Source organism: Jaculus jaculus, chromosome 23, assembly GCF_020740685.1.
Source record: "Jaculus jaculus isolate mJacJac1 chromosome 23, mJacJac1.mat.Y.cur, whole genome shotgun sequence".
Taxonomy (NCBI): domain Eukaryota; kingdom Metazoa; phylum Chordata; class Mammalia; order Rodentia; family Dipodidae; genus Jaculus; species Jaculus jaculus.
In genome coordinates, this window is record NC_059124.1 from 9,079,843 (window position 1) to 9,104,153 (window position 24,311).

Sequence of the window (24,311 nt, forward strand, 5' to 3'; positions counted from 1 at the left end):
AGAGCAGCCTTTCCGTGGGTGACTCAGAGAGGTGCTGTGAAAGGGTTTCATGAACTTCCCGAAGCTCTGTCGGGTGAAGGCGTGTGCCAGTCACCGTCCATCGTCCATCGGCAGGAGGTACAGCACAGGACTGGACCTCAGGCTGGCCAGGCTTCCATCTCAGGCCTCAGGCTCGTAGTCACATATCCACGGGACGCACTTCTGCCTTCAAATCACCCAGCGCTACCCTCAGACCAAATGGCAGCATCTGGTGGGGTTGGGAGGGTGTAAAAAGTCCTTTCAAGCCCGGCGTGGTGATTCACACCTTTAATCCTGGCAGAGGTAGGAGGATGGCCCTGAGTTCGAGGCCACCCTGACACTACATAGTGAATTCCGGGTCAGCCTGGGCTTGAGTGAGATCCTACCTCGAAAGACAAACAAACAAACAAGAAGTCCTTTCACAGAAAGCCTGGACAAAGTCTCCGCAGTGCTGCCCATGGGCCACGAGGTGGGAGAGTGACCCCCAGCTGACACCTCCCCTCTCCCCCAAAGTCTTAACAAGCTTGGGTTCGGGCTCAGCCTGGCACCACGCTCCTCCCCGTTTCAAAGACAAAGTCCGCCCGCACAGCCTTCCACCCGGTTGCCAGGGCAGGCCAGCTGGGCCTCGGAGAGATAAGGGTCACTCTTTGGACTCGCAGGCCGGAGGGCAGCGAGGCGCCTGGGATCCCGGGCCTACGCCCCTCCGGCTGCCAGGCGAGCTCTCCTAGCCTGGTTAACGGTCTAAACCTGGCAGGGCGTGCAGGGTAAGGGGGCGGGGGGCACAGCAAGGGGAAGACACCAGTCACACGTCCCTGGCGATGACCCCACACACACACACACCCGCCAGCTCCTCCCGGCGGCGCCCGGCCTCTCGGACCCCTTCATTACCCTGGCGCCTCGCGGGGTCTGGCCGGGAAGGAAGGGGACAGCTCCTCGGCCCCGCCCCGGCCCGGCCCGGCCCGGCCCGGGGGGCAGGCTAGCCGGCTAGCTCCGGGGCGCGCGATCGGGACCCGGGGCGCACGGGCCGAGGGGCGCGCGATCGCCGGGGGCCCCGGAGCTCCCGGGCTGCGCAGCGCTCAGCGGCGGTGAGGTACCCGGCGGCCGAGGGGGTGGTGCCAGCCTGTGCCCCGCCCCTCGGCCGAACCGTCCCCTCCCCGCCCGGCCCGAGCTGCCGGGTCCCCGGCTGCGCCGAGGGGCTGCGGTCGGGGAGGCCGCGCACGGCCTGGGCACCGGCGCCCGGACACCTGCGCGCACAGGTGAGCGCGGGGCGGGCCGGGGACCCCGGGAAGGGCGCGCGGGGAAGACCCGGTCAAGGGCCCCCGGGGCGGGGGGGATGGTGACAGGGAAACGGGAGACGGAGCCGGAGCTGGAGGGCCGGAGGACTGTCCATGGAGGGGGCAGGAGACGCAATGAGCGCTGTCCCCTGGTCCTAAATCAGAAAGTTCTTGGGGGGGTATTGGAGGAAGGGGCTCCGGGCGAAGCTGTCCTGGGAACTCCGGACTTGAGCCCACCTCCCCCTCCTGGGGCTTCTCCCCTCCCGGTACTGCCTGCTCGAAGGGGAGGGTCCTCCATCCAGGTTTAGGGAACAGGGATGGAACCTTCCTGGCTCCTTGGAGGTGTCCCAGAGGCTGGGGAGGACAAAACTTGGTCGGAGACAAAGCGCTGCTTCTGCTGGGTTAATTTTTTTTTAAAAAACCCTGCGTGACATCTGCTCCCCGCCCCCCCCCACACACACGCACCCTCTTCTCACCAACTTGTGCGTGTCCATGGGCATCCAGGTAAGGGCTGCAAAGCAAATGTCGCAGAAATCCGGAGTCCGGAGGCTAGCCTGAGCTGGACTACATAATGACTTCCAGGCTAGCCCTTCCAAGAGACCCCGTCTCAGAAAATCAAAATCACAGTGAAAAGTAAAAAGTCATTGTTAGCCTGAAGGCTGCACCAACGTGGGTGACCGGCCACACCCCGGCCGTGGTCTACCTGCAGGTTTTCCCAGGACTAGTAAGGGAAAGGTGGTATGTGAGAAGGAAGATTTCCACTCCGGGGTACTCAGATCACCAGAGATTTATTTGTCTGCGACTCTTGCTCCCAGCTCCTCTTAGGGGCGACTACAGCATCCTTCGAGGCCAGTGTGGACCCCAGATTTATGAGGAATAAGGTCTGTCTCCAGGGGCTTTCTACACAGCACGTGCCTGGGCCTGCCATCTCCCTCCAAGTTAGGGAGGAAGCGGCTGTGCCTCCCCTCCAGTGCCCACAACGTTGGCACTCTCCTCCATTTCATCGTACTGCCCCCCATGCCCTTGATCACCAGCCTGGTGCCAACCATTGATCTAGTCTGGCCTTTCTGTCTTGCAGGAAAAAAAAGGGGGACCCCTTTCCCCTGGACATTGGAGCTATGACCCTTTGGAGGTAACGCAGGAGAGAAGGGATGCAGAATTTTGGTCCTCGAAATGAGGGCCCCCTCCAAGGCCTGGTAGCTTCCCGCATTGAGACTTACGGGGGCCGCCATGGGGCCTCTGCCCAGAGCTCCACGAGCAGTGTGTATCCCGGAGGAGGCATTGCTCTGGTGAGTGTAGGCAGTGCCCCGGAGGTGACCTGGGTGGGGCAGGAGGGGGAACACTCAGGCTTTGAAGTCGGGCCCCTTACAGTTTCATGGGCTGCTCTATTCTTGTCCCTTAGCCTCCTCCTCTGCTTCCCCGGGCCAGGCCGTGGGGGAGAGAAGATCAGTGCCTGGGCCAGACTGCCAGGACTTCATGCCCAGTCCCCAGCAGTAGGGCAGGAGAGGCAGAGAGCCCCCGGGAAACCACAGCCAGCTACCCGGGAGGGACTGCTTGACAGGTTGTGGGAAAGGCACCTCCCTGTCTGTACCTGGGAGGAGACCCAGAGCTCCCCCGGGGACATGTTTCCCTTTGAGTCAGTGCTAAAGAAGAGCAAAGGTTCAGGGTGTCCCCGCTTTCCTAGGGAGGGACTACCTGGGCCCCACCCCCCGGCTCCACCTGCCTGGCCCACCTCCAAGCTTGGCACCGGTGGGGAAGCCAGGGCCCTGGCTGCCCTCCCCTCCTTTAGCGTTTCCCTCCGGCTTCTGTTCTGTCCCTGGCATCCCTGGAGGATTCCATCCCAAGCTGAGGCTCTGGGAGGCAGAGGGTGGGAAGGGACACTAGGAAGTATGCGGGGGTAATTCAGGCCAAGGTAGACAAGGAATGTGACCAGGCCTGCCCTGGGCGGAGACCTGTGGCTATGGCCTCCGCGTGTGGAAGGGCAGTCACTCCCCGGTGGCAAAGGACACTGGCTGCCCTCGCGACCCCAGGGAGGAAGCTGTATGTATCTGTGCGGTTTCTCGTGCCCGCGTTCGAGGAAGGCTAGCTGACGGCAGGGGAGAAGCTCCGATGGCACTGTGCCCCGCGTGGCGCACTGACCCCGTGAGCCCAGCACGGATCTGCACGTCTACAGCTGGGCAGATGTCCGGGCACCCACCGCAGAACCCAGGCATGTGTGCGCCTGTTCCCCTGCACGGCAGGAGGTGCCCCACTTCTGCCCCCAGCTAGGCATGTCCCTGCCCAGCGCAGCCTGGCCTCCCTGGCAGCAGCTGCTGTGATTCAGGGCAGCAGAACCCACACCAAACTGGTTTGATGAGAGCGGGCGAGCCAGCCCAAGTTGCTGGGGGAGGAAAGGATCATTTGGAGAGCCGAGTCTGGCCCCCTACTACCTCACCTTGTACTCCTGACGTCTCTCCTCTCCTCCCTGTCCCCAGGATCCCAGTCATGGACACATCCAGCACTGCGTCCCCTTTGCCAAGGGTCCTGGCCAGCTCCGAGGCCTGTCCCCTTTGGTGCTGCGAGAACCAGAGTCTGAGAAGAGGTACAAAGTCCACTGGGGGGCTGGCCCCCCTCACTCTCCCAAACTCAAGGTAAGGGTTCCCTCAAATAGGATGGCCTTACAAGTTTGACATTCTCCAGGAGCATATGATATGGCGACACAACCAAACTGTTCACCTTAGTTTCTTTGCCTATGAAACAGGCTTTCAAACAGTAGTTCTGGAGCTGGAGAGATGGCTTGGTGGGTAAGGCACTTGTCTGGAAAGCCTAAGGACCCATTTCGACTCCCCAGAACCCACGTAAGCCAGATGTACAAGGTGACGCAAAGCGCACAAGGTGGCACATGCGTCTGGAGTTCGATTGCAGTGGCCGGAGGCCTTGATGCACCAAGTTCTCTCTCTCTGTCTCACTCATGCTCTATCCCCCTCATCAAAAATAAATAAAATAAGGGCTGGAGAGATGGCTTAGCGGTTAAGCGCTTGCCTGTGAAGCCTGAGGACCCTGGTTTGAGGCTCGATTCCCCAGGACCCACGTTAGCCAGATGCACAACAAGGGGGAGCATGCGTCTGGAGTTCCTTTGCAGTGGATGGAAGCCCTGGTGTGCCCATTCTCTCTCTCCCTCCCTCTCTCCCCCCACCCCGCCCTCTCTCTCTCTGCCTCTTTTTCTGTCACTTTCAAATAAAACATAAAACAAAAAAAATTTTTTTTAATAAATAAATAAAATAAGCCAGGCATGGTGGCACATGCCTTTAATCCAGCACTTGGGAGGCAGAGGTGAGAGGATCGCTATGAGGCCATCCTGAGACAACATAGTGAGTTCTAGGTCAGCCTGGACTACAGAGAGACCCTACCTAGAAAAAAAAAATTCCAGCCATAAACTGGGCGTGGTGGTGCATGCCTTTAATCCCAGCACTCCGGACGCAGGAGTAGGAGGATCGCCATGAGTTCGAGGCCACCCTGAGACTCCATAGTGAATTCCGGGTCAGTATGGGCCTGAGTGAGACCCTGCCTCAGAAAACAAAAATAAATAAATAAAATAGCAGTTCTACTTGTCTTCAAAGGTTATTGTGAGAATTAGGCAGAAGAATGTGTTACTCAGACAACATATGTTAAAAATAACCACCACAGCCTCCCTGTTTTGTGAATTTGTTTTAAAAAAGAATCAGTGTAGATACAAATTAAAAAATAAAAGTGCCTCTTTTTTTTTTTTTTTTTTGAGATAGGGTCTCACTCTAGCCCAGGCTAACCTGAAATTCAATATGTAGTCTCAAGGTGTCCACACCTGGGCCAAAACTCCATTAAGAGAAAAATTTTAAGGCTGGGTGAAGTGGCGCACACCTTTAATCCCAGCACTCAGGTGGCAGAGGTAGGAGGATCGCCATGAGTTCAAGGCCACCCTGAGATTCCATAGCGAGTTCCAGGTGAGCCTGGGCTAGAGTGAGACCCTGTCTCGAAAAAAACAAATAAATAAATAAATACATTCAGAGACTATGCTCGGTTTACACAGCACTGGGAATTGAACTCAGGGCTTTGCGCATGCTAGGCAGACACTCTACTGGGTGAGACACATCCCCTTCCTAGGGATCAACTATTAATACTAAATGTCCGGCTCCTAGAATTTATCAAGTAATGTGTGAGCCAAGGATGATCCCTCCATCCCCAAGTCTTCCACACCATCCTTTATCCCAGCTGGGAGCCTTACCCCTTTCTTCTTTTGCCACACAGTTGGCAGAGTGAAAGTAAGAAATATCTGTTGTCTGCATTACTTGGTACCAAAAAAAAAAAAAATTATAAATTTTAAGGCGTGCTGCTTTATAGAAATCTCCACTTTCAGCTGAGTGTGGGGCAAGTGCATGCGTTCACTGTGTGCAGGAGAAATTAGTCTGGACTATGTAGCAAGATCCTGTCTCAAAAACAAACAGAAAAGAAATCTGGGGCTGGAAAGATGGCTTAGCAGTTCAGGCACTTGCCTGTGAAGCCTAAGGACCCAGGTTCAATTCTCCAGGTCCCGCATAAGCCAGATGCACATGGTGGCACATGTGTCTGGAGTTTGTTTGCAGTGACTAGAGGCCCTGGCGTGCCCATTCTCTCTGTCTTTCTCTCCATCTGTCTGTCTCTAATAAATAAACAATAAAAATGATGAACTGGAGAGATGGCTTAGTGGTTAAGCGCTTGCCTGTGAAGCCTAGGGACCCCAGTTTGAGGCTCAATTCCCCAGGACCCACATTAGCCAGATGCACAAGGGTCGCATGCATCTGGGGTTCGTTTGCAGTGGGTAGAGGCCCTGCTGGGCCCATTCTCTCTCTCTCTCTCTCTCTCTCTCTCTCTCTCTCTTTCTCTCTCTTTCTCTCTGTCTGTCTCTCTCTGCCTCTTTCTCTCTCTAGCTGTTGCTCTCAAATAAATAAATAAAAATAAACAAAAAAACTTTTTAAAGTAAATAATAAAAATAATTAAAAAAAAAGAAACCTGTCCATTTTGTGGACAAATGTCAGAATGTTGCCTGACACAATGTGCTTGTGCTTCCTTAAGTCTGGCCTCCACCTGAAGACCTCCCTGGCTGAGGTGTAGCTTAGTGATACCATGCACAAGACCCCGTCAGGGTTCAAACCCCAGCCATCCTGAGACTCCATAATGAATGCCAGGTCAGCCTGAACCAGAGTGAGACCCTACCTCAAACAACAAAACAAAACAAAAAAGTGAGGGGAGGAAGCTGGAGAGATGGCTCAGCAGTGTAAGGTGTTTACTTACAAAGCCTGACTGCTTGGGTTTGATGCTTCAGCGCCCACGTGAAACCAGGGGCACAAAGTGACACATGCATCTGGAGATCATTTGTAGTAGCAAGAGACCCTGTCACTCCAATTTTCTCTCTTTCTCTCTGTGTGTATGTGTGCTTTCATAGTAATAAATAATAAAATATTTTATTTATAAAGTATCAATAATCAATTTTTTTTTTTTTTTTTGGTTTTTCAAGGTAGGATCTCACTCTGGTCCAGGCTGACCTGGAATTAACTCTGTCATCTCAGGGTGGCCTCGAACTCACGGCGATCCTCCTACCTCTGCCTCCCAAGGGCTGGGATTAAAGGCGTGCGCCACCACGCCCAGCTAAATATTTTTTTAAAAAAGAAATCTGTCGGGGGCTGGAGAGGTGGCTGAGCAGTGAAAGCCCTTGCTTGCAAAGCCTGACAGCCTGTGTTCAGTCCCCCAGTACCCATGTAAAGCCAGATGCTTAGAGTAGCACATGTATCTGGGGTTTGTTTGCATTGGCAAGAGACCCTGGTGTGTCCATACTCAGTCTCAAGTAATAAATAAAGAAATAAATACATTTTGTAAAGATGTGTGTCCTGTCACAGAGACACTATGGCCTTGGTTGCTAAGCAGTTAGTGGGACGCAGCTCTGAGCTAGGTGCAGTGGCCCATGCCTATGATCCCGACACTTTGGAGACGGAGACAGGAGGATCAGGAAATGGAGAGCGGAAGGCCGGCCTCAGCTGCAGCGTCAAGGGGCCATCGTGTACCCATTAGCTCTTTCTCTCTCTGTCTCGCTCCTTCTCTCAAGTAAATACTTTTTAACGTTTTTATTGACAGCCTCCATAATTATAGACAACAAACTATGATAATTCCCTCCTGCCCCTACTTTCCCCTCACAAATGCACTCTCCATCATATCCCCTCCCCCTCTCAGTTTGTCTCTCTTTGACCTTGATGTCATCTTGTTTTCCTATTATGAAGATCTTATGTAGGTAGCAGCAGGCTTGGATATCCAGGACATTCTGTGTCTGGAAGATTACATTTTAAGCAGTTCTACCCTTCTTTTGGCTCTTATGTTCTTTCTGCCACCTCTTCCGCAATGGACTCTGAGCCCTGGAGGATGTGATAGAGATGTCTCAGTGCTGAGCATCCTCTGTCACTTCCTCTCAGCACTGTGGTGACTTTTGAGTCATTCCCAAGGTCACCACCATGTGAAAAAAGAAGCTTCTCTAACCAAAAGTGAGAGTAGCATTAATATATGGGTATAAACATTCAGAAAAGTGCTTACAGGACAGTTTGGTGGGCATAATCTATGCATTTGGCCAGATAACAGCAGGCGTTACTCCCATAGGCTCCTGACCAACCCCAACATAAGCTTTTGACTAGGTTTTCAGTACCAGGGATGTATTCCCTCCTATGGAGCAGGCCTCCAGTCCAATTAGAGAGCAGTTGGTTTCCCCCATAACAGACGTGCCACTATTGTACCAGTTGGCACATTTGGCCTGAGGCCGTTGCACCCCCAGTAACCTGTCCATCTCCTTACATATATATAACACCTTCCCCTTAAGTGTGCCCCTCTCCTCCCTCCCGTATGGCCCCTGTGTAGCTTACTGGCCTCTGCTACTGACCTTTACCCCAACTCACATACAAGTCTAAACATTTGTAGAACATGCAGCACTTGGCTTTGTGGGCCTGGGTTACCTCACTTAGTATAATCCTTTCCACGTCCATCCATTTCCCTGCTAATTTTATGATTTTCATTTTTCTTTAACACTGAATAGAACTCCATTGTACCAACGTACCACATCTTCATTACCATCCATTGAGGGACATCTAGGCCAGTTCCATTTCCTAGCTATTGTGAATAGAACGGCAATAAACGTGGATGTGCAGGTGTCTCTAAGATATTTAGTAGAGTCCCTAGGATATATGCCTAGGAGGGGTATAGCTGGATCCCATGGTAAATATATTTTTAGATGTCTCAGGAACATCCACACTGATTTCCACAATTTATATTCCCACCAACAGTGTAGAAGGGTTCTTTTTCCACATGCTTGCCAGCATTTATTGTCATTTGTTTTCTTTTTCTTTTTCTTTATTCATTTGAGAGCAACAGGCAGAGAGAGAATGAGGCAAATAGAGAAAGAATGAGAGGGCCAGGGCCTCCAGCTACTGCAAACAAACTCCAGACACGTGCATCCCCTTGTGCATCTGGCTAACATGGGTCCTGGGGAATCGAGTCTCAAAGTGGAGTCATTAGGCTTCACAGGCAAGCGCTTAACCACCAAGCCATCTCTCCAGCCCTTGTTTGTTTTCTTGATGATAGCCATTCTGACAGGAGTGAGATGGAATCTCAAAAGTAATTTTAATTTGTATTTCCCTGATGGCTAAGGATGTAGAACATGTTTTGCAGTTTTTTTTGTTTTTTTTGTTTTTGAGGCAAGCCCAACAGACTGGCCTTTTTTTTTTTATGAGAGAGAATTGGCCTACCAGGGCCTCCAGCTACTGCAATCAAACTCCAGATGTGTGCGCCCCCTTGTGTGCATACGCAGCATTGCACACTTGTGTCACTGTGCGTCTGGCTTACGTGGGACCTGAAGAGTCGAACATGAGTCCTTAGGCTTCGGAGGCAAGCGCCTTAACTGCTAAGCCATCTCTCCAGGCTTGTTTTTAGATGTTTATAGGCCATCTGTATTTCTTCCTTCGAGAACTCTCTGTTCAGTTTGCACAGTCTGATTATACTCCCCACCTCTATTCTGAATCAAGAGATTCCCTAGAAGGTGTCTGTCTGGTCAGGGAGGCTTTCTGTCCAGGGACCTTCTCCAGGGTTCATTCTGCAGACCAGAGCTCCTTTCGCTGTGCTCCGGCAACGCCCACTCCCCTGTCATTCCAACAGCGCGGTCGTGTCCACACATACGCCACCCCAGACACATCCCTTCTACGGCCAGCGGTCTAGGTGCTGAGGATGTGACCAACCGATGTCCTTCTTGGCTCTTCCAGGAAGTCACCAAGGCCCATGAGCTGGAGGTGAGGCTGCACACATTCAGCATGTTTGGGATGCCCCGCCTTCCCCCTGAGGACCGGAGGCACTGGGAGATAGGAGAAGGTGGTGACATCAGCGTGACCATGGAGAAGTCCTGGAAGGAGCTGGTGCCTGGACACAAGGTGGGCCTGAAACATGATGTTACAGGTAACCCCGCCCCCCCCCCCGCCCCCAAGAAAGAGAGAGAGAGAGAGATCACTTCTGACAAAAAAAAAAAAAAAAAAGGAATGGGGGCTGGAGAGATGGCTTAGCGGTTAAGCGCTTGCCTGTGAAGCCTAAGGACCCCGGTTCGAGGCTCGGTTCCCCAGGTCCCACATTAGCCAGATGCACAAGGGGGCGCACGCGTCTGGAGTCGTTTGCAGAGGCTGGAAGCCCTGGCGCACCCATTCTCTCTCTCTCCCTCTATCTGTCTTTCTCTCTGTGTCTGTCACTCTCAAATAAATAAATAAATAAAAATTAAAAAAAAATATTTTAAAAAAAAGGAATGGCTTTGGAATATAGGGACAGGTGGGAAAACATCTGGAGACACCTTGGTCTTATTCAAATCCCAGTTCTGCCACCTGCTGGTGACACCTTGGTAAAGACAGAGGACCTTCCCTGAGCCTCAGCCACCTCACATGAAAAAGGGGGACACCATGACCTCACCGGGCCTGACCCTACCTACACAAGACCATCCTAAGAGGAGGAAAAGATCATGACACCAAAATAAAAGAGAGACTGACTGAGATGGGGAGGGGATATGATGGAGAGCGGAGTTTCAAAGGGGAACGTGGGGGGAGGGAGGGCATTACCATGGGCTATTGTTTATAATCATGGAAGATGTTAATAAAACTTGAGGAGGAAATGGGGATAATGCCACCTGCATACTGGAGGCCATGTGTAGAGGAGCCAGAGCCTGTGGTGCAGGCTCAGGAGCAATTCCCCAAGTGACCCAACACTGTCCTTCCCCCACCCCACCCCCACCCCCACCCCCGCAGGAGATGAGCAGGCAGCTTTGCCACCAGCAGGAAGCCCTGTGGGAGCTCCTGACCACGGAGCTGATCTACGTGAGAAAGCTGAAGGTCATGACCGATGTGAGACACCCTCAGCTCCTCCCCTCCCAGCCCCTCCCCCCCCCCCCCCCGCACGATCCCCATTCTCCTTGAGCATAAGGGGCTAGTGGACGGGCGAGGGAGAGGCAGGACTCCAAGCCGCCCTCTTGATTTCAGAGCGCTCAGGGTCAAGGGAGAGGGCCTAAAGCTGATGGGATTGGGGCACCCTGAGGACGGGGGCTCTAGCAGGAGGTCAGGTGCTGAGCCCGTCTCCCCCATCCCCCCCCCCCAGCTCCTGGCTGCCGGTCTGTTGAACTTGCAGCGGGTGGGACTGCTGACCGAGGTGAGCGGGACCCTGGCTCAAGGGGCGGGGTACAGGGAGCCCTCCAAGCTGCCCTGTCTGAATTCTCACAGCCCTAATATTCGGGGACACCTCTGCCTTCCCTCTTTCATGTTTGCTCTGGACTCCCCGCATGCCACACGTCCCCGGTTTCTCTGGACTCAGGGCTGGAGAGCCACAGGGGCGGAGTGCCCATGCTCCCAGGACATTCCGGGTCACGCCGGCCCGGCCCGGCTCATCCCTTCCCGCTCAGCCCCGCTGTCCAGACACACAGTCTTCACGGGTCTCTTCCAATACCTCCGCTGGTGACTGGCAGGACCTGTCGCTAAGACCCGCCTGCTCCTCCAGGTATCAGCTGAGACCTTGTTTGGAAATGTCCCCAGCCTGATTCGAGCCCACCGGAGCTTTTGGGAGGAGACGCTGGAGCCCACCCTGGAGGAGGCTCGGTCCTCTGGCGAGCCTCTGGACCCCATCAGCCTGCAAAGTGGCTTCCTGTCGGTGAGCCTGGGGAGGCTCAGAAAGGGCAGGTGGGGGCAGTTCGAAGGGATCCACTGTGCACAGCCCCAACCCCAAAAGATCACCTCATCTCCTGAACTCCCTTCTGCAGGTGTGACTGTCCCGGGGACTCTTTGTTCTTCTGGAGGCTCTGAGCGCATGAAACTATGGCTACTTCAGGGGAGGGAAGAAAAGGAAGTTCTCACCAACTATGCATCTTTCACTGTCATCTTCTCCTGCCCTCTCTCCTTCCTTCCTTCCTTCTTTCCTCCCTCCCTCCTCCTGCCCTCTTTCCTTCCTTCCTTCCTCCCTCCCTCCTTTCCCTCTCTCCTTCCCTCGCTCTTTCTTTCTCCTCCCTTTCTTTCTTCCCTTCCTTCCTTCCTTCCTTCCTTCCTTCCTTCCTTCCTTCCTTCCTTCCTTTCTTTCTTTCTTTCTTTCTTTCTTTCTTTCTTTCCAAGGCAAGGTCTCACTCTAGCCTAGCCTGGCCTAGATCTCACTCTATAGTCCCAGGCTGGCCTTGAACTCACAGCAATCCTCCTGTTCAGCCTCCCAAGAGCTGGGATTAAAGACATGTGCCATAATGCCTAGCTCCCCTCCCCTCTCCCCCTCTCTTCTCTTTGTCTTCTCCCTCCCTCCCTCTCTCTCTCTCTCTCTCTCTCTCTTTCTTTCTTTCTTTCTTTCTTCCTGGCAAGATCTAGCTCTATTGCCTAGGCTAGCCACAAACTCACAATCCTCCTGCCTCAACCTCCTTTACTGCTGGGATTACAGGCATGAGCTGCCGTACCTGGCAACTATCAAATCTTAATTAGTTCTTAGACAAGAGATTCATTAACAAATTGCTGGGTAAGGAGACCCCTGGGAAGACTTAGGGGGTCTAGAAAAGGCCACAGAGGCTCCTCGAATGTGCAGTGCAAGCAAAAGCAAGCGGGCCTGGGCCTAGAGTTTCTTCCACAAGTGCACCAAGCCAGAAAATGAACGCCTAGCAGGAAGTGGACTGGGGTAGAAACGCGGTGGGACAGTTCTTGGAGCGTCCTTGGCATCCCCTTCTATTACAGCAGGGTTTCTGGGCGACCTGCAAGTCACAGAAATAAGAGCTACTAGGTCGTGAAAACAGATGGGCTGAATTATTGATGGCCGGGGAGGAGAGCTAGGTGCTCCGAGGGCGGCCAGGCGGTGACCGCGACAGCCCTGCTGGAAGATGGAGGCCCGCAGGGGCCATTTGGGGCGCCCACCCCCTCCCCAACCTTGATCCCACGGTCCTGCAGCCGGGGCCTGTATGCATGACCTTCTTCAACTCCCTGCCCCTGCCCCCCATCTGTCCCTCCAGTTTGGCCAGCAGTTCCAGCCGTACGTCCAGTACTGCCTGCGAGTGAAGCAGACCATGGCTTATGCCCGGGAGCAGCAGGACACGAACCCCCTGTTCCACACCTTCGTGCAGGTGCGGTGCCCAGGAACACGAGAGGGGCGCAGCGGCGCGGCCCGGCCGGCCGTGGCCAGGCTTTAGCTAGGTGCAAGGCCGGGATGCTCAGCGGGTTGGGCAAGAGCGTTTGCGGACGGACTCCCGCCTTCCTCCCCCCCAACCCCGCAGTGGTGTGAGAGGCACAAGCGCTCGGGAAGGCAGACGCTGGGCGACCTGCTCATCAAGCCTCACCAGCGCATCACCAAGTACCCGCTGCTGCTGCAGGCCGTGCTAAGGAGGAGCCCCGAGCCGCAGGCCCAAGAGGCCCTGAATGCCATGGTGCGTGCCCAGGCCGGCCCAGGGCCCTCGGGAGCTGGGGACTGGAGGGGGAGGAGACAATCTTCAGGGATTCTTTTATTTATTTATTTATTTGAGAAAAAGAGAGAGAAAATGGGTGCACCAGGGCCTCGAACTCCAGACGCGTGCGCCCCCTTGTGCACCTGGCTGACGTGTGTCCTGGGGAATCGAACCTGGGTCCTTCGGCCTTGCAGGCAAATGCCATAACGGCTAAGGCATCCCTCCAGCCCCCTTCAGGGATTCCTGAGGGCTCAACCGGCTATCAGAGTGCTATGGCGGCCCGTGGGGGAGTGAGTGGGCTGTCCAGAGCCAGGGGCCGAGCTGCGCCTCCCTTCCCCGCCTCCCCAGATTGAGGCTGTGGAGTCCTTCCTGCAACACATCAACGGACAGGTCCGCCAGGGCGAGGAGCAGGAGAGCCTGATGGCTGCGGCCCAACGCATTGGGCCCTACGAGGTGCTGGAGCCGTCCAGTGAGGAAGTAGAGAAGGTGAGAGAGAAGAAAGAAGGGGAGGGGGCACTCAGAAAATGCGAGAGAAATGAATTTATAAGACAAGCCTGGCAGGAAAGGAGAGAGGTCTGAATGCCCTGAGGGCCACAGTGGGGGTGCCATCAGCCTTTCCTATGTAGAGGGTCCAAAGGCTGGAGCGGGAGGAGTGAAAAAAGCGAGGTGCAGGGGCATTTGCTATGGCTCCAAGTGCAGGGAGGAGATGCTGGCGGCAGGGTGAAGGGCCACCCCGGGCTAAGATGGACGCACGTGCCATGCTGCGCGGGGCTCTGATCCCCTCTCCGCCACCACCTCTCTGTGTCCCTCAGAACCTTCGTCCATTCTCCACCCTGGACCTGATGTCCCCTATACTTGGAGTTGCCCCCAAACACACAAGGCAGCTGCTGCTGGAGGGACCTGTGCGAGTGAAGGAGGGGCGAGAAGGGAAGGTGAGGGAGCCCAGGACAGCGGTGAGAAGATGGGGGTTGAGCCCAGGAGGAGGAGGCGCGGCGGACACGGAGAAAGAGCGGTGGGCGGAGTGGGGGAACAGGACATGCTCCTTGCTGGGGTCTGGGTGTCGGAATGACCTTGAGCCAGCCGGCCCCTGCCGGTGATTCCAGAAGCAGGACCACATGGATCCTCTGCTGGCTCCAGCACGCCCCAGCGCCCGGGCTTGCCCTGGTGATCACGCACATCCACCAGTGAGCCCAGATCCCTTCCCTCCCTTCCCCTTGGCTCCAGGTGACCCCCGTCTCTTTCTTGTGCACCCCCGCCTCCAGCTGGACGTGTACCTCTTCCTCTTTTCCGACGTGCTCCTGGTGACCAAGCCCCAGCGCAAGACGGACAGAGCCAAGGTCATCCGCCCCCCGATCATGCTGGAGAAGCTCGTGTGCCGACCACTGCGGGACCCCAGTATGTCCCACGTGCCTCGGACCGTGTCCTCTCCCCTTACTCTGGGCAGGGGGGCGGTGGTGAGGGTCGGGGTTAGGTGGGGCGTGTCCCTTACTAAAGCGGAGCTTCTCCTCCGCGCAGACAGCTTCCTGGTGATCCACCTCACTGAGTTCCAGTGCGTCTCGAGCGCCCTCCTGGTGCACTGCCCCAGCTCCAAGGATCGTGCTCGGTGGCTGGAGAAGACCCAGCAGGCACAGGTGGGTGGAAGCCGGGCATGGGGAGGGCTGGGCACACATCACTAGAGCTCAGGAATGGCATCGCAAGATGGAGGAGGAAGGCAGAGGGGCTGTTATGGAGGTGCAGACTGGACCATCAGCTGCCAGCACCCTCCGGAGGGGTATGGAACCTAAGCCTGCGGCCAACGACTGAGCCAGCTGCGGAGAGAGCCCCACGTGGCACAGCCTCATGGCTTGCCCACCCTGAAACTTCTAAAACTCCATCTTCCACTAGACATTTACAGGGATTTGCTGGGTACTAAAGGCCAGGTGCCAGGAAATCAGACAAGAGGAAAACACCATTCCTGCCCTCCACAACTCTGTGCTGTAGCTTAGTTAGGGAAGCCAGGGTACACCTGATAGAAACAGGTAGACAAGAGAGAGAGAGAGAGAGAGAGAGAGAGAGAGAGGAGGAGGGAGGACAGAGAAGGAGTGGTGACCTCTGTCTGGAGCAGGAGAGAGGGGAAATCAATGACGGAGCATTGCGGAGAATGTGGGAATACAGCAGGTGAAGGAGAAAGGAAAGGAGGAGACTCCTCCACATAGAAACTACAAACAAGAAACAGCCACACGTGCTGAGAAAAACCACTGACTTTATAGCTCAGTACTGCAAGGGCAGACGCAGCCAGAGGGCATCCGGGGGGTGGGGGCAGGCACCATTGGATCATGCCCATTTCTGGATGCCATGCTAAACAAACTTGAACTTTGTCCCGTAGACATCACTGAGCCAGTGAAAGGTTTAAAGAAGGTAGAGGTAGAATTCTGGGGGCCAGAAATTTAAAACCGAAGTATTGGCAGGGCTGAGTTTCTGGCCTGGGCTCCAGGGGGAATCCATGGACCTTCTAGCTTCTGGTGGCTCCAGGGGCCTTTGGCAGGCCTCTAATCTCTGGCCTTCCCTTCCGTATGTCTGTGTCCGGTCTCTCCTTCCTCTTATAAAGACAGCAGACATTGGATTTAGAATCCACCCCAAGCCCAGGAACATCTCCTCCTGTGACCATTAATTTGGGATCTTTCCATAGCCACAAAGACCCTTTGCCTAAATCAGGTCCCATTTCTAGTTTCCAAGGGTCAGGTTTTAGCCTAACCTTTACCAGAGCCATTAGGCAACCCACTAGAGGAGCAGAGTGGCAACGAAAGATGCAGTCTTGAGTTGGATTTTTGTTACTGGAGGGGGGGGGGCTCACTACAGAAGCACCTCTCCTCTCCTTCCTACAGCCCCCTTCCCTTTATTTATTTATTTATTTATTGGTCTTTTTGTTGTTTATTTTGTTTTTGGTTTTGCAAGCAAACACCTTTAACCACTGAGCCATCTTCCCAGCCCCCTTGTTTTGTTTTTGAGACTTTTTATATAGCCCAGGCTGAACTGGAAATCTGCTGCGGCATCCCTGAGTGCTGGGATTGCAGGAATGCACTACCACACCCAGCCTTATTTCTTTACTGCTCTGTCCTCAGGACTAGCCCCTCATCCTTTTGTTCCCAGTCTTTTTTTTTTTTTTTTTTTTTTTTGAGAGCAACAGACAGAGAGAGAGAGAGAGAATGGGCGCACCAGCGCACCAGGGTCTCCAACCACTGCAAACGAACTCCAGATGCATGCGCCCCCTTGTGCATCTGGCTAACGTGGGTCCTGGGGAATCAAGCCTTGAACCGGCGTCCTTAGGCTTCCCAGGCAAGGACTTAACCACTAAGCCATCTCTCTAGCCCTTGTTCCCAGTCTTAAGACAACTCCTCTCCCATATTCTCCCTTTGGAATCCCTTGAAGCCAAGCTCAGACTGATTTGGAATTCACTATGTAGTCTCAGGGTGGCCTTGAACTCATAGCGATTCTCCTACCTCTTTCTCCCGAGTGCTGGGATTAAAGGCGTGCATCACCATGCCTGGCAGTCTTTATATTTTTTAAAAAGGTCAAGAGGGCTATAGAGATGACTTAACAGCTAAGGTGCTTGCCTGCAAAGCCAGAGGACCCAAGTTCAATGCCCCAGAACCCACGTAAATCAGATGCACAAGATGGCGCATGCATCTGGAGTTCGTTTGCAGTAGCTGGATGCTCTGGCACACCCATTCTCTCCCTCTGTTCCTCTCCCTCCCTCTCTCTGCCTCTTCCTCTGTCTCAAAAAATAAATTAATTTAAAAAAAAAAAAGCCAGGCGAGGTGGCACACGCCTTTAATCCCAGCACACAGGAGGTAGAGGTAGGAGGATTGCCGTGAGTTCAAGGCCACCCTGAGACTACGTAGTGAATTCCATGTCAGCCTGGGCTAGAGCAAGACCCTACCTTGAACAACCAAAATTATAATAGTAATAATTAATTAATTTTAAAAAAGAAAGTAAAAGAGAAGATAGCCCCTGACAGCCTCTGCAGACTGTTCGAGAAAAGTGACCAAACTGCAGTGAAGCTTCTGGCTGTGTGAGGAAGCATGAAATTCCCATCCCTGCCGCCATCTTAGACCACACTCTTCCAGAACCCTCCACGGGGTCACTGTCCATCTCAACGTGTGGTAGGGGGAGGGTAGAGTATTTCTCCGTCCCTTCCTGAAGCCCTGTCCAGAGGTTGGAATTCTCACCTCCCCCTTACAGAGTATTTCTCTGTCCCTTCCTGAAGCCCTGTCCAGGGGTTGGAATTCTCACCTCCCCCTTACAGAGTATTTCTCTGTCCCTTCCTGAAGCCCTGTCCAGGGGTTGGAATTCTCACCTCCCCCTTACAGAGTATTTCTCTGTCCCTTCCTGAAGCCCTGTCCAGGGGTTGGAATTCTCACCTCCCCCTTACAGAGTATTTCTCTGTCCCTTCCTGAAGCCCTGTCCAGAGGTTGGAATTCTCACCTCCCCCTTACAGGGTATTTCTCTGTCCCTTCCTAAAGCCCTATCCAGGGGTTGGAGTTCTCACCTCCCCCTTACAGGGTATTTCTCCGTCCCTTCCTGAAGCCCTGTCCAGGGGTTGGAATTCTCACCTCCCCCTTACAGAGTATTTCTCTGTCCCTTCCTAAAGCCCTATCCAGGGGTTGGAGTTCTCACCTCCCCCTTACAGGGTATTTCTCCGTCCCTTCCTGAAGCCCTGTTCAGGGGTTGGAATTCTCACCTCCCCCTTACAGAAATGTTGGTGAGACTACTTCTTCTAAGGTCTTGCCCTTAACAGAAAGTGAACTTCTCAGGCAGGGTGGAGAGACCGAAGACTGGCACGTGCTCATATATAGCAGCTGGAAAGAGAAAAAGGAGGCCACGAGAGGAACAGAAACAGTCATCAGACATGGAGGCCAAGCAGCGAAAGCGGGGCACACTGGGGGATGCAGCAGAGGGTCACAGCCAGGGTCTAGAGAAGAGTCCAGAGCCCTCTGCTCTGGCTTGCACCCCATGTTCTTGGTGACTTACTCATTTTTTAAATATTTTATTTATTTATTTATTTACTTATTTATGTGAGAGAAAGAGACAGAGGAAGAGGCAGAGAGAAAGAGAATGGATGCACCAGGGCCTCCAGCCACTGTAAACGAAGTCCAAACACATACGCCACCTTGTGCCTCTGGCTTACATGGGTCCTAGAGAATCGAACCAGGGTCCACCAAGCCATTTCCCCAGCCCCACTCATGTTTGTTTGTTTTTTTTTTAATCCTGGTCTTCATCTGAGAAGCCAGTGATAATGGTAACTAACATATTGAAATACCCAGAAAATTTATGTCAACTTCTTGGCAACAAGACCCTGAATTTCATGGACACTCCACAGACGTGTGTCGTTGTGTTGCTTAAAATGAAGCAGTGAGGGGCTGGAGAGATGGCTTAGCAGTTAAGGTGCTTGCCTGGAAAGCCTTAAGGACCCATGTTCCCCTCTCCAGATCCCCCGTTAGCCAGATGCACAAACGTGAGGCAAGTGCAAGGTCATGCATGCCCACTAGGTGGCGCAAGCGTCTGGGGTTTGACTTCAGTGTCTGAGGCCCTGGCTCACCAATTCTCACCCCAAACCTTGCTCCCTCTAATATATATGTATACACACACACATATACATACATATATACATATATGCATATATATATATATATATAGGAGTGATCCAGGTGTGGTAGCACATGTTTACAATTCCAGCAATCAAGAAGCTGAGGTAGGAAGATTATGAATTCAAGGCCAGCCTGGGTTACAAAGTGAACTCCAGGCCTGAGCTGCATATTAAGTCTCATAAGATACAAACAAACAAACAAAACAAAACACAACGGGGGGGGCAGTGGAGAGATGGCTTAGTGGTTAAGTCACTTGCCTGGGAAATCTCAGGACATAGGTTCGATTCCCCAGGACCCACATAAGCCACATGCACAAGGGGACTCATGTGTCTGGAGTTTGTTTGCAGTGGCTGGAGGCCCTTGTGCACCCATTCTCATTCTCTCTCTCAAATAAATATTTTTTTTGTTTTGTTTTGTTTTTCGAGGTAGGGTCTCACTGTGGCCCTGGCTGACCTGGAATTCACTACGGAGTCTCAGGGTGGCCTCGAACTCATGGCGATCCCCCTACCTCTGCCTCCCGAGTGCTGGGAGGAAAGGCGTGTGCCACGAGACCCGGCTTATAAATACTTTTTTAAGGGGAGAAAGAGAAGGGGGTAAGAAAATAAGAGGGAGGAGGAGGTGGGGGAAGAAGGTGTAGAGAAGAAAAGGGGAAAGGACGGAGGTGAAGTGACAGGGAAGGAGAAAGGCTGAGCACATGGGACAGAGCTGGGAAGCCAGTGGGGTCAGTATCTTAGGGAGTCAGGGGACACCTAGAAATCCCTCCCCGTCCAGTTTGGGGGAGAGAGTGGATGCATGTGATAAGGCTCAGGACTGCAAGGAGAGAAGGCAGCCCGTCTAGAGGCTTCTCCAGAGGCGATGGTAGAAGAATCCTGCCTGGGGAGTCCTCCCTCCCTTCCCCCAGCATCACATCCAAACTTGAACGCCGGGCACGGGAGGGCCAAGGGCACAGTCCCTCTCGGGGACAAGCAGCTCTCCTGGCCCTCCTTCCTGGGCCCCACACTGACCTGGGAGATGAAGTCTTGCGCAGAGTGGAGAAGACATAGGACGCGTCGTGGGAGGGTAGTTTCCTGTCCCACCCAGGGTTCCGCCTCAGTAACCGGAGGGAGAGCCGGGGAAAGGAGAACTGTCATTTCCCTGTGCAGGTCCGTCTTCCCTGTCACAAGTCTTGTCCTGACCCACCCACCCCTGTGCTCATAGGAGCCCCAGAGCTGCTGGCTCACACTCCTCGAGCTAAGGAGCAAAGTATGAATATGGTACGGCCAGGATGGCCTGGACCAGAGAGTCACAACACAGCATTGTGTGGGGGTGCGGGGCACCAAGCTCCCCTGCTGTGAAATCACAGTGGAGGCATGCCCAGAGCAAGGAGGTGGGACACTCAGGCCCCAACCATTTCTTCCCCAGCTTGGAAACGCCTTAGTGTCCTCACAATATTTATGTCTACACTGCCCGCAGCAGCCACTTCCCTCCTTACCAAGCCTCCTCTTCCATGTCTCCTCGGGCCCTGCCTCATGAACCCCACCCTCCGACGCCCCTCGGTAACTCTTGGTCCTTTAAGGCTGCCCCTGAAAAGCTGGGCGGTCACTGACATAAAGAGCACCCCTGCCCAGCTCACCTGCTCTTCTCCTATGCCTTTAGAGTCACACATCTCATTTTATTCCTATGTGCGCTGGCGTGTTTGTTTTGGAGGCAGAGACTCCCTCGGTGGCCTAGGCTCGTCTCCAATTTATGGTAATCCTCCTACCTGAGACCCCCAAGTGCTAGGATTAAGGCCTGAGGCACCATACCAGGCTACCCCTTTCTTTTATTTTCTTTTGTAATTCCGCCCCCTTGGCCGCACATGTGATCACCTTGTGCATCTGGCTTACGTGGGACCTGGAGAGTCGAACATGGATCCTTGGGCTTTGCAGGCAAGAGCCTTAACCACTAATCCATCTCCCCAGCCCTCTTTTTTTTTTTTTTTTTTTAAGAATTGGGGGCATACCAATTGTGTGTGTGTGGAGATTATCTGTGCTCTAGTTGCTTTGAAAGACAGGCTCTCTTGCCACTGCCAACAAATCCGGCCCGACAGTGGCTTTATGTGGGCGGCTGGGGGAATTGAACCTGGGCCAACAAGTGTCTTTAACCACTGAGCATCTCCCCAGCTGTAAGTCACTGCGTCTCTGCAGTCTAGTCTTCTCATCTGTGAGATGGGCTCACAGCCGTGCTGTGTGCCAAAGAAGCCGGCACGCGCACACGGAGGTGTTTTCCAAGCCTCCTCTCAGCTGTTGTGTGCGGTACGAAATACCAAAGAAGGAAGAAAGACGCGTTGTCTTTGCGTCCACCTAGGCAGCCTTGCCTTCATCCCTCGGAAGGGCAGCGGAGTCCTCGGCCGAGGGCAGAGGCTGTCCCTGTCCTCTTACTCCTTTCACGTTCAGGGTGAAGGCTCAGGTGATGGGAGAGGAATGTGCTGGAAGGGGCGGCGGGGGGGGGGGGCAGTACTACACACCACTATCAATCACCCCGATCAGAAAGGACTTCCTAAAAGATGGTGCACACACGACAGCTTTCGGGAGCCATGCAAAGCAGGGCGAGCCATCATATCTAAGGGAAGGGGGCTTTCTGTTCACCCCGCTCACCCCCCATCATCACCTCCGCATCTTGCTCCTATTCTCTGAGAACTGCCCCTCCGGTGGTCACTTGACCTCCCAGGTCCCATTTCTCAGGAAGAAAGCAGGGCGCGTACACCTGTCCTCCGAAGGGTGTTGTAAAGATTAAGGGTAACGAAGAGAAAGTGCTTGGCACCGCGTCCAGCATACAACCCCGTGCCCAGATGAATGAAAGAAAGCTTGCAATAATGAGAGCCCCTCCCGCAGGCCGCCCTGCAGAAGCTGAAGGCAGAGGAGTATGTCCAGCAGAAGAGGGAGCTCCTGGCCCTGTATCGGGACCAGGGCAGGCAGTCCCCAAGCACCAGGCCCTCCACGCCTTCCGCAGAGGGCTCTCAGAGCAGCGCAGACGGGAGGTAAGACCCTCTTAAAGGACGGGGGGTGGGCACAGGTAGGGATGTCAGAAGAGGAACCCAAAAGTCTGAGCAGTGACCCTGCGACCCTGGGGGACTTGGCGCAGGTACAGATGACAGGCTAGGTGTGGCAAGTTGGCAGCAGCCGTGTGAAAGGGTAGCCTCTATAGTGCTTGCCAGCCTGTGTGGGCACAGAATGGAAGACACGGACATGGCACGCGGACTCCCTGAGAGGAGCGCCAGGGGGATGGGAGACGACACGGTTGAGTCTGTCGATGTACAGGTTCACGGGAAGGGGGGGACGACGACACAGCCGCTGACCAGCATACTGAGGGAGGAGAGGACCCGACAGGGCTCTGCTCAGCAAATACACCGCCACCTGCTCGATGCACCGTCCAGATGCCATGGCAGGCGTTGAGTGTTTGGTTTCTGAGACAGGATCTCACGATGGAGGCCAGGCTGACTGACCTCAGACTCATGACAGTCCTCTTGCCTCATCGTCCCTTGTGCTGGGATCACAGGTGTCCCGGTCACCATGCCCAGCCCAGCCAAAGGTGGTTTGTTTTTGTTGTTGGGTTTTTTGTTTTGTTTTTCGTGGTAGGGTCTCAGTCTAGCTCAGGCTGACCTAGAATTCACTCTGTAGTCTCAGGGTGGCCTTGAACCCATGGCGATCCTCCTACCTCTGCCTCCCGAGGGCTGGGGTTAAAGGCCAGCGCCACCACGCCCGGCTCCCAAAGGTGTTTCTGAGTACATTCTGGCCTGCGGGATAAGGAAAGGAGGGTGGCACAAGACATTCTTGGAGGAGGCATTTCTGGACCGAGTACTTAGGGAGACTTCCGAGGGACGACCCCTGGGCATCTGTTTGCTGTTAACCACAGGACCCCCGAGCCCACCACCACCATCCCGCTCCTGGTGGTGACTGAGGGTACAGACGAAGAGGTGCCCTCGGTACCGGACGACACCTCGGACTCTGGCTACGGCACTCTGATCCCGGGTTCCCCCAAGGACTCTGGCTCCCCGCTGCTGAGCAGGCTCCGCCCTAGGGCCCTCCGTCGGGACCCTCGCCTCACCTTCTCCACGCTGGAACTCCGGGATGTCCCCTTGCGCCCCCAGCCCCCCGACCCCCAAGCCCCCCAACGCCGAAGCGCCCCAGAACTGCCGGAAGGGCTACGGAGAGGGGGCAGTCTTCCCAGGGGAGAGCCCCCATCCTGGTCTGAAGAGGAAGATGGCACCTCGGTGCCAGGGAATGTCGTGATGGAGACCCTGCACAGGGCCCAGCGGCGGGGACAGCGCCCGGACTCTCCCACTCACACCGACTCTGCCGGGGAGAGCCCTTGGGAGTCCTCGGAGGAAGATGACGGACCTCGCTCCCCAGCATCGCACCGCCACCGCCGTCCTCTGCGGGCCGAGGACATGCTCAGAGAGATCCGCGAGGAGCTGGCCAGCCAGAGGATTGAGGGCGCCCAGGTGCCTGGGGATGGCAGGCCCCGGAGGCTGACCCGGGCCCAGCTGCAGAGGATGAGGGGACCCCACGTCATACAGCTGGACACTCCCCTGTCCACATCGTGAGTGCCCAGGGGAAGATGCGGTGGGATGGGGTGTATGCAGTGATGGGCCAGCCTAGGAGGGCGGTGCAAAGCAGGAACCAAGACGGGAGGGGGCCCATCGGCTCCCCATTATCCCTGTCGCCCACGGCCACTGACCTTGGCATCACACACTTACCGCCTTTCTTCCTCTACAGGGAGGTGTGAGGACTGCTGCGGACCTTTGGCACTTCTCCCAGAGGAAATGGTCATCACTCCCACCCCCTGGACTCTACCTCAAGGACCACACTGCCCACTAATAATAGGCCGGTGCCGGGGTGCCTGCTGGCGAACTCTGGAGGTCACGAACTGTACATTTCTGTATCATAGACATCCCTGGGCCTCAAATATAAAGCTCTGCGGAAACATGACTTGGTTGCTCAACCCGAGATGAAGGTGGGAAGACCGAGCCCGGTTACCCGGGGCGGTGCGAGGGCGCCATTGCGCGGGCAGACCTGGCGTTTCCAGCCTCCCATAGACCACTCTCTTTTTTTTTTTTTTTTCCAGGACCGGAGGTTTCCTTTTAGAGCTTTTAGTGTATTTACAAGAGTTCATGGCTCCAGCTGGAGACCCCACCCACACACACACACATACAACCCATTGTTCGGTGCTTGCGCCTGCCTTGGACAATTCGGTTCCGCCGTGTGAGCTCGGTCCAAGGCAGGGAGCGGAAGGGGTTGCCGAGTTTCCCTTAGTGTAATAGAAGTGATACAAAGATGGCTTATTTACTGTTGTGTGTGGGAAGAGGGGAGGGTTAGGGGGTGTGGGGGGGGAAGGGACCCCCCAGTAGTGAGCAGCCTCGCTGGGCTGCGCGCACCCACGGCAGGGCGCTGGATAGTTTAAAGAAGTCCGTCCCCGTTCCCC

At 54.6% G+C, this 24,311-nt stretch overlaps 1 protein-coding gene across 2 annotated transcripts; it reads left to right on the forward strand.

The window, feature by feature from the left end:
• Window positions 1–1,212: 1,212 nt before the first annotated feature.
• Window positions 1,213–23,938, forward strand: Plekhg6 (pleckstrin homology and RhoGEF domain containing G6). Of its 2 annotated transcripts, XM_045139609.1 has the most exons (16): window positions 1,213–1,274; window positions 2,371–2,581; window positions 3,767–3,922; window positions 9,578–9,742; window positions 10,598–10,693; window positions 10,944–10,994; window positions 11,340–11,489; window positions 12,814–12,924; window positions 13,075–13,224; window positions 13,591–13,728; window positions 14,055–14,174; window positions 14,505–14,637; window positions 14,758–14,873; window positions 21,722–21,867; window positions 22,743–23,429; window positions 23,606–23,938. In XM_045139609.1, exons 2-16 carry the CDS (start codon window positions 2,444–2,446, stop codon window positions 23,613–23,615), a joined length of 2,367 nt encoding a protein of 788 aa, XP_044995544.1. In that variant the 5' UTR covers window positions 1,213–1,274; window positions 2,371–2,443; the 3' UTR covers window positions 23,616–23,938. The 2 variants fall into 2 exon arrangements, with proteins under 2 accessions (XP_044995544.1, XP_044995545.1); XM_045139610.1 differs by lacking the exons at window positions 1,213–1,274; window positions 2,371–2,581 and having other exon boundaries at window positions 3,778–3,873.
• Window positions 23,939–24,311: the final 373 nt, after the last annotated feature.

Bases quoted from the DNA above. Each gene is read 5' to 3' on its own strand.
- Plekhg6 (XM_045139609.1), top strand. From the start codon at position 2,444: ATGCAGAATTTTGGTCCTCGAAATGAGGGCCCCCTCCAAGGCCTGGTA. The intron at 13,225-13,590 runs GTGCGTGCCCAG...CCGCCTCCCCAG, and splicing joins AAGAGGCCCTGAATGCCATG to ATTGAGGCTGTGGAGTCCTT. The intron at 13,729-14,054 runs GTGAGAGAGAAG...TGTGTCCCTCAG, and splicing joins CCAGTGAGGAAGTAGAGAAG to AACCTTCGTCCATTCTCCAC.